The sequence below is a fragment of the Uranotaenia lowii genome, chromosome 2 (genome assembly GCF_029784155.1).
Source record: "Uranotaenia lowii strain MFRU-FL chromosome 2, ASM2978415v1, whole genome shotgun sequence".
NCBI lineage: Eukaryota > Metazoa > Arthropoda > Insecta > Diptera > Culicidae > Uranotaenia > Uranotaenia lowii.
The window spans coordinates 28,592,385-28,601,607 of NC_073692.1; the positions used below are offsets into that span (position 1 = coordinate 28,592,385).

The 9,223-nt window shown below is 45.7% G+C and overlaps 1 protein-coding gene across 1 annotated transcript in view; it reads left to right on the forward strand.

Moving 5' to 3' along the window:
* Positions 1-9,063, forward strand: part of LOC129741177 (uncharacterized) — a 22,640-nt gene extending 13,577 nt beyond the window's left edge. Inside the window, exon 4 of the mRNA XM_055732887.1 lies at positions 1-9,063. Coding sequence (XP_055588862.1) covers positions 1-7,658 — 7,658 coding nt within the window. The 3' untranslated portion in view covers positions 7,659-9,063.
* The last annotated feature ends 160 nt before the right edge of the window (positions 9,064-9,223 follow it).

Sequence of the window (9,223 nt, forward strand, 5' to 3'; positions counted from 1 at the left end):
TTAACAATAGCAAATCAGTCGAGTTTACATCGCGAAAATTCGAAACCAATACAGGAGACAGTATAACGTATAATATCAACAATATCAATACAAACATTGTCAACAACATAACGGGGGGGACTTTGGGCGCAACAAGTGGCGGCACTGTTCAGGCACTAAACCAAGCTCAGATACCGGCCATTGCTACGGGTTCATCATCTACTTCCGATCCGATCGGAGGTAGCTCGGGAACAACTCAGTTCACGATTCCGACCCCTAGCGGCAACGCACAGATCTCGTACAATAAGGAAGCTGACAGTAGCCCAACCATCATCAATATTAACAATAGTAATCAGAATATTATGGCCCCTCCCTATCCCTTCCCATATCCGCACCAATCCCACCAGCCAAAGGTCCCAAGCATAGGGGCGTTGAACGAGCTGAGCAGCAAGTTCGGCACCAACCCTGGATGGTCAGCCGGAGGATCATCCACACAAAGCGCCTTCGGAGAGTACAGTCACGAAAATAGTGTCATCACAAACTTCGAAACAAAAAATCCTAACAAATATCACAGCAGTCGCAGCAGTGCTTATCGCTATGCCCAGCAAGACTACACACAACCGAGCAGCCAGCAAACACAGCCTACTACCCATCACTATCAAGCAAACTATGGACTCTACCATCCAGAAGGTGCCAAAGCAACCCCGATTCAACAAACAAACGGTCGCCATGGCTACGAACAGTTTCCACATATCATGCGAAATAAATACGTTTCACCGACCATGGACGACACCAGTCAACGGTACAGCCGTAGCCATCATCTACATCCGTCAACCAACCATTCACAAAATCATCACGATCTCATGTACAACGAACGATCTCGTTTTCACACCAGCTATCCCATTGGTGGTTCTACCGGATACACTCATCCAACGCATCCAAGCTTCTACCCGGTTAGCCAAGGAGCTAGCAAGAACATCCTTAACCCCAACATCGAATATTTCAATGGAAACTACATGAAACAGATTCCTACAGTGACTCCACACAGTACCAATCCCTATCTTCATAACCGCTCCACTTATCTCCCTCAACCGTCAACCATCCCCAGCTCCCACTACCAAAACTATCCCCTCAATCACACCTTCGACGAAACCACCTATCACCACCGATCTCGCATTCCCATCGCTCCACACCCCTACAACGACCCTCAAGCCCAACAAAACTATCATGGGTACCATCACAATTCCTCCGCGTACTCCACAAACCAAAAACATTCCTTCAGTGGCAAATCGCTTAGCGACTTCTACAACCCTGCAAACCACTACAACAACCATCCGGGATCCTCGATACACCACTATGGTGCCATCAAGTACACCTCCCAAACCATCGTTCCTCCCAAAACACTACAAAATCATCACCCATCCCTCGCAACTCAACAAAACCACCAGCATCTCCAACAACCCATGCAACCTCAACCTACCAACCTCACCCCCAGCAACAACTGCTTCTTTGACACTCCCAGTCCCAACATCAACATGGAGCACCCGCTTGTCGACCTCGAAGAACAAATCAACAGCGTCAAGATCCTCAAAACCAATCGGGACCCATCGGTACCGGCTCCTATCGGCTCATACAATTCCAACCACCCCCTTAACTATGATTGCCAGCAAAAATACCTGATGAATCGTTACCTATACGACAAACCCGAAAACTACATTCCAAACGGAGCGCAGCCCACCAACTACGGCCACACCACCATGCAGGACTTCGGCCTCGGTGGTCGCACCGAAGATGAGAACCTCAAAAACAAAAACCTCCGGGACTACTTAAGCAACTGGAACGACATCGAAGAGGAGGATTCTTCAAATCTCGCCAACGCCACCGAAAAACCCCAGGAAAGCAACAATAACAACCTTCCCTCTAACAACAACCATCAAAACTACGAATCCTGCCAGTTCATGGAAAAAGCTCTGGCCGAGCATTTGCCACCGATGCACAGTGGAGTCATCGTTGCCAACGTTTCCAACCAAGACCAAGCAGCAGCAGCTGCTACCCCCACCGGCAATCTACCAGACATCCTCGTCGACATCGAAAAAACCAAGGAAGACAAACCGACTGCTGCTGGTGCTGGCGCCGAAGGTGGTCAGCAGGACGTCAGCGTCACCATCGAAGTGGGCGAAAAACTCTACATCCTGGAAACCTACGACGTTCCGCACTCGGAGCTGAACAAGTACAAACACCTGAGCGTTATCAACGAGCTACCAAAGAACGTGGTCCCCATTAATGATAGTGCAGATTCGTTGAAGTTCCTCGAAGAAATCGAATCAAATCGGGACAAATACTACCAAACCGATCTGGAATCGGAGGTCGTATACGACGATAAAAAGAAGGAGGAGGAGAAGAAAGCCGAACGTACCGAAAAACCCGTCGAAGACGAACCGGAATCGGTTGCTTCACCGAAGGAAGAACCTTCGAGCGAAGTACCGGTTCCCGAACAATCGAAAGAAATACCCAATGAAACAGTTCAAGTTACCAACAAAGCCGCTGCTCCGGAGGAGGAAGAAGACAACGGTGAAAACTTTAAAGTTCCCCAATACGTCCCTAAGTACCGGAAGCGACGCCCCTACTACGACAACGACTACCCTCGCTACCCGAAACGGGCTCGACGGTCCAGCATCGAAGATTTCCTGTACTGCACCGATCGAATAGCAGCTAAGCTGAAACCACCAAAACCACCGGTGCCGCAGATTCACCATCCCAAGCGACTGCTTACGCTAGTGGTTGCGGCACTGAACTCCCGCGAGTATCGCCGCTACGCCAAGGAAGATATCGCTCGAAGGAAAGCGATCGCGGCTGCTGCTGAAAAGGTTGTAGAAAATGAAAGCATTGAAAAGAGCGAAAAAATTACAAGAGTGGCAATTACTGAGGAGACTTCATCTGTTGAGGAGAAGCAACAAGAGACGGCAGAGACGATTGTGATAGAAGACACTGAGGAAGACTCTGGAAGTGTCGAAAGGCAGAAGGAAAAACAGTCTCAAGAATCTATGGAGGGAGATTTTCGGGAAACGGTCGAGCGTGAAAGCGAGCCCTTGGAGCTAATGGACGTTGAAGAATCGATTCCAACAAGCATCGTTCAATCCAAACCGGATCAGGATATTGAAGAATCGATTCCCACTAACGTTGTTGAGCTAAAGTGGGCGAACGAAGACACCGTTAAAGAAGTTACGGATGTTGAAGCTGTTGAACTTGTTGAAGACAACCGTGAAGTTGACTGGAAAAAGGTTGAAAAAAGTTCTACTGTGATCAAAACAACAGAACACAAAAACGATTTTCCCGTACAAGAAGAAATTGATCTCACATCTGAAACTGATGATGATGAAGTGTTCTTTCCCAAAGTTAGTGCGAAACCAATTGAGGAAGAACAACAGTCGAAAATCGAGGAGAATAAGCCCGAATCAGATGAATTAAGCTCAATCGTTGAAGACGAAATACCCTCTGAAACGCAGACACAAATTGAGAATGTAACTGAAACTGAGGTTAGTGAAATTTCAGTAGATGAGAAGACAGAGAAACTTTGTGAAACTCCAGTGGAACACGGAAACCAAGAATTCATTGAAAATGAGGTCGAATCAAATCAACCCGAAGACAATTTCGAAGAAACTCCAAAGAAAATTGACGAATCAATTGAACTCAATGAGGAAGATTTGGTTCAAGAGTCCACTGTTTCGGAATGCAATTCTGAGGAAACTCCAAATCAAGTGAATGAAGAATCAATTGACCTCAAGGAGGACGATATGGTTCAGCAATCCACTATTCCTGAAGATCAAGGTGAGGAAATCCCTGAACAAACGAAAAACGAACCAATTGAACTCCACAAGGAGTTCCATATGGATACAGAATCCAATAAAGATCGAAATGCGGAAGTCCTAAGGCAAATGAATGATGAATCAATTGAGCTCAATGAGGAAGATATGATTCAGAAATCCGCTGTTTGTGAAGCTCAGTCTGAGGAAATTCCAAAGCAAATGAATGCTGAATCAATTGAACTTAATGAGATCGAAGACGAGGCTCAAGATTCAACTGAAGATGCTGACGAAGTTCAGCTATCAGTAAGTCAGGAAGATCGTGACTTTCTTGAAAATGACGAAGAATCATCAAACGTCAGTTATCCGAAGCGCTTGGAAACTGAGGACTCCCAAGAATCGTTTCATCCAACAGTGGAGACAGCCGAAGAAAAAGTAGACCAAAGACCTACCTTACCAATGCTTGAAGAAGCGAGTGAAATCGTTGAAGAGTCCAGAACAACGGAATCAGTTATTATGAAAATCGTCGAACAAGAAATCAGCCAGGAGAAAGCTTCAAGTTTGGTCCCCCCACCTTCAGAAAATAGTGGTGACGAGGAAGAAATCGAATCAATCGAATCAGTCATTCAAACCCCCGTTGAAAATACAATCAAAGAGAGGGAAAATTCAACTCTGTTTCAAGTACCTTCAGAAACAAGTGAAGACGAAGAAGAAGCCAATTCAGTTGTTCTGAAACCCGTGGAACAAACGAATAATCGAGAAGCAACTTCACCGCCGCTTTCACCACGTCAAGAGGGCAGTGAAGATGGACATGCGGTCGAAACAACAGAATCAGTTATCGTGGAATCAGTTGAGCTAGCAAACACCCAAGAGGATACTCTAGCTCCGAGTTCAACACCCCAAGAAAACAGCGAGGACGTTGAAAGAACCGATTCTACAGAATCGGTAGTTCAGAGATCTGTTGAAGAAAAGGTTGATTTAGTAGAAACAGACATCACAACCAACGAAGCTTCCGAATCAAAGAATTTCGAAGAAAGCAACGGCACGATTGACTATCCAGAGCTCCGAATCCTGCAAAACAACGACTCGCAGAAGGAAATCGTACGCGAGAGAAGTGAATCACCGAAACGACCTCGCGACAGCATCGATCGGGAAAGCGCCAGTTCCAGCAGTTCGGGTAGCAGCTCTTCGTACTCGTCGTCCTCGGAAGATGATGATTCAGACGAATCGGACGACGACGACGACGAGGATGACGATATTTTTTCGGGGTCTATTGCAAGCCCGGCGGCTCCGGATCAGGGACTGTTGGAGCAAGCCTGGCAGGAGACGGTTAGTGCAGTGGAATCTTTCGAAGAAGGTCGACGGAGGCGATCATCGGAGAGTGAAGATGAGCTGTCGTCAACTATGTCGCACAGTTCCGAGAGGAATGTCTATGAAACGGATGAGGAGTTTATGGGGGTAGATCATCGGACAAAAGAGCTGAAGAAAAATGATGCTGAAGAATCGGTAGAAGATGAGTTGATCGATGATGAGGCTGGAGGAAGAAAAGAAGTAGAGGGTAATGTAGCTGAAAAGGTACAAAACGGTAAGGAAGATGTTGCGGAATATGTGGACCTGACAACTGAAGAGTCTACCGTTATAACTACTGAGGTAGAAGGAAAGAAACCAATTGATGAAACTGTGATTGAATCTGTAAAACCAATTGAAGCTCAAGTAGAACCAATAGAAGAATCTTTTCAAGAAGATGTTGCTCTTAAACGTATAGAAGAATCAACAGCAGAAGTAATTGAAAACGAAGACGTCGACATGGAATTAACTGCTGGTGAAGAAGATACATCTGAACCAATGGAAGTCGATGAGGAACAACCGCAGCAACTGTTCAACCCAACTTCTTTAGTCGAACGCTGTCAGCAAGCGTTCAACAAATTCGCCCAGCTTTACGACTACGGAAAAGTTCCATCGTTGCGATCTCTCTGCTATAGGATTTGTCTACAAAACGGCACGTTACCGCAGCCGCAATCGCTGCTAAAAATCTGCGAACAGTATATCTGCGACAATCGACAGTTGTTCATCATCGAGGAGGTTGCGGAGGGTCCTCCGAAGTTGCAGGATTTGTGCCAGCGAGTCGTCAACGAGACAAACATCATCATCGATGTAAACGAATTTTGTATTGTTGGGGAAAGCGGAGAGCTGGGAACGGTGAACATTCGACAGGAAGAGGAGGAATCGGGTCGGGTGTTCATTGTTGAAGAGAGTCACGGTACGATCGAGGATTTGCTGAGGGAAGGAGAGTCGAATCGAATTGGGATGGCATCAGAGGATGGGAGTGAGGAGCACGATATTTTTGTGGCAGGTGCTGGTTTGAGGGTTGTGTTGGAGAACCACGCTCTCTCGGACAGTGATGATGAAATCTATCGCAAGGTGGAGCAGGAGATCGAGAAGATGATGACGACAAGTTCCGATGAACACGAAGAAGGGGTGAATGGTCGTGTGGATATCGTAGCAATCGACGAAGAGGAACAGTTGAAAAATGAGTTTTTCTCGTTTGTTGAGGATGGTTGTATCCAATATGAGGAGGTGATTCCGGTAGACAAACAAGCTCATCGCAGAGAAAGCTTGATTAGAGAGCTGAGAGAGAAATACGTTGGTGGGTGCTGTAGAGAAATTCTGGCAAAGCGGAAGCTCGTTCGGAAGTACGTGTTCTATCAACGATTCTTCGTGACGAAGGAGCAGAAAATCAAATCGAAGCGACAGTTTTTCAGCCGGCGTCGATCAGTTGTGCTGGAGAAGATCGCAAGGTTACGCCGAGGAATTGTGAATGACGCAGACAGTGATAGTGATTGTAGTGTGAGCAGCTCAAGTAGTCGTAGCAGTAGTAGAAGTAGAAGTAGCAGTAGCAGCAGCAGTAGAAGCAGTAGCAGCAACAACAGTAGTAGTGACGCCAGCACCAGAAGTTCATCTAGTACAAGAAGTTCGAGTAGCGAAGACGGTGCTACGGCATCGGAAATCGTTGATCGTTCGGAAGAGGAATCATCGATCCAGTCGGTGAATTCCACCACTACCAATAGCCTAATTGAGACTAATAACAATCAGCTAGATGTAAGTGTTATACCTAAATCGATAAAAACAGAATCTCAGAAGTTTGCCAAAGAGGAAGAAGATAGCAATAGCAACAGTAACAGTTCGGACAGCCGATCGAGGGGGTATCTTCGGCGAGCGACCAATATTCTACCGTTTGCCAAGAAGAAGAAACTCAGCTTCGAAGAAAGCCTTCTAGGCATTGAAGAGCTGTACAAGAAAAACAACAACAGTCCAAAACCTACCGAAAATTCTAGCCCGGCTGCGGCACCGATTCGGGCACGTCGCTACTCGGCCAACAGCCGTCCAAACGTGATAATTAATGTAAACAACAACCGCGAGGCTCCGCGGAAGCTCATCATTCCGTCGTACAAAATATTTGATCAACAACAGGCTCTGGCGGCTGGCTGCGTGCCACCTGTCCCAAGGCCGCTCCGTCGCACCCTAAGCCGTAGTGGCAGCAGTAGTAGCAACAGCAGCAACGCCAGCATACGTTCAAGGGATCGCTCAAACAACAACAGTCGAAGCTCCAGCTTGATAAACAACAGCTATCCAAGCAAACCGACAGCAAGCGGTGATACGCCTTCTTCGATCCGATCCAGTAATCTGCGAACGCGTGCCACCAGCACGGCCAATCGGGAAACTTCATCGACTCCGCTCCTCGCCGATCAGCGGATTCCGTTCGTCCGGCTGGAACGAATGGATTACGTCGAAAAGCTCGCCGAGAACTACCGAAAACAGCAACAACAGCAGGCGTTTGCGAAACTGCGGCAGCGTCGAAAATCGACCTTTTCTTAAGGTTTTAGGTTAGATTGCGTGGTGATCGGATAAGCGATAAGCACTGCACTGCTCCGTTTGTGTGAGAGAGTCCAATCAAAAATCAACCCGATCGACACTGAAAACAATATGGATAGAACCTTTTTTTTGTCGATTTTTTTTTTAACCCGAACAAACACGTGAGCCGACTACGCCATGTTTGTGATTCGAACAAGATAACCCCTTGAAGGCGGGCAAGCTTAACCGGAGCGGAAAATGGTGCATTTTTCCGCTCGCTGGCCATCATTACTGGGCTCAGGCAGCGTCCTTCCGTGAGGTCGCTCAAAGTTTCCAACCAGTCAGTCTCTAACGTGATTACAGAAGCGTGCCACGGAACTATCATCATCATCACGAAGCCGTCGTGTAGCTACAAGACGAGCTTGGCCACCGTTGTTGTTGTTGTTGCTGATGATGTTCTTGTTAATTTCATTTGTTTGGTTTAGTTATTTTTTTGTCGATGAATGCAACCGCTTGCTGCGATCCATATCGCACTTGTTCTAGCATAGGCCGGTTAATGTTCAAATTCATGATAATCGCCGCCACTAACATCAATGGGTTGTCATTTTTTTTTCAATCTTGACGTTTAAAGACAAAAAAACTTGAAAAAAATTGAATCCAAATGTTTTAAATTTTAAACTTGCAATAGCATGTAAAATATAATCTATATACTTACCATTTAATCTGATTCTGCTTTCGATTTTTAATCCCAAATTTAAACTGATTTCTAAATTAAGAATTTGAAGATCCTCAACCAAATTCTAAAATCAACGGTTCAGATTGTTTTTTTTTTGTTCCAGTTTGATAATTCCATCAATCGGTTGAATGTTTTGGAACACTCTCTCACTAAGCACGTGTTCAGTTAAATACAAAAAAATGTTACCAGAGAGCCACGAAACGAACCACGTGTTGCAGAGAGCGAAGAACTTGGTACGTTCTCTCCGGAAAGCAAAAGCTTCGAGCCCATCCGATTGGGGTCGTTAACAGACGTTACATTTGACGTTGCTTGTTGATAGTCGCAGAAACGTTACCATTGAATGGGTTGGGGTTGGTGTCCATGCTGAGCTTTTCGAGATCTCGTCGAATCGTTACTTTTTTTTGAAAAGCGTTACCTTACGTCATGCTGGTTGTGCCGGTTGTGCCCATTCGTAAAAGTTAGCGTAACTGGGCGTTACTATTTCGTCACATGTGATTTCAAATTTAAAGCAAAATCTGTCTGTTTGCTTCGATGATCAACAACTTAATGGCAGTTATACAAATTTAATCCTAAGCCTACTGTAGTGACCGGGCGTTCCTTTAGAAAGACATACTTTTTTTCACAAAATCACACAACGTTTGTCACGAGTCCGTCCGTATTGAATATATTTTCTTAACTGACTTTCTTTTTCCCTTTACCAAAACGCTTAGAAGATCTTATCACGCACACCTTTTAATACCGAAACGACTCATATCCACACACACACACACACACATACACGAATATCCCGTCGTATTTTATTAACTGTCATTTCCTTAAGGCACTCACGAGTTCATTTATACACACTCGCATG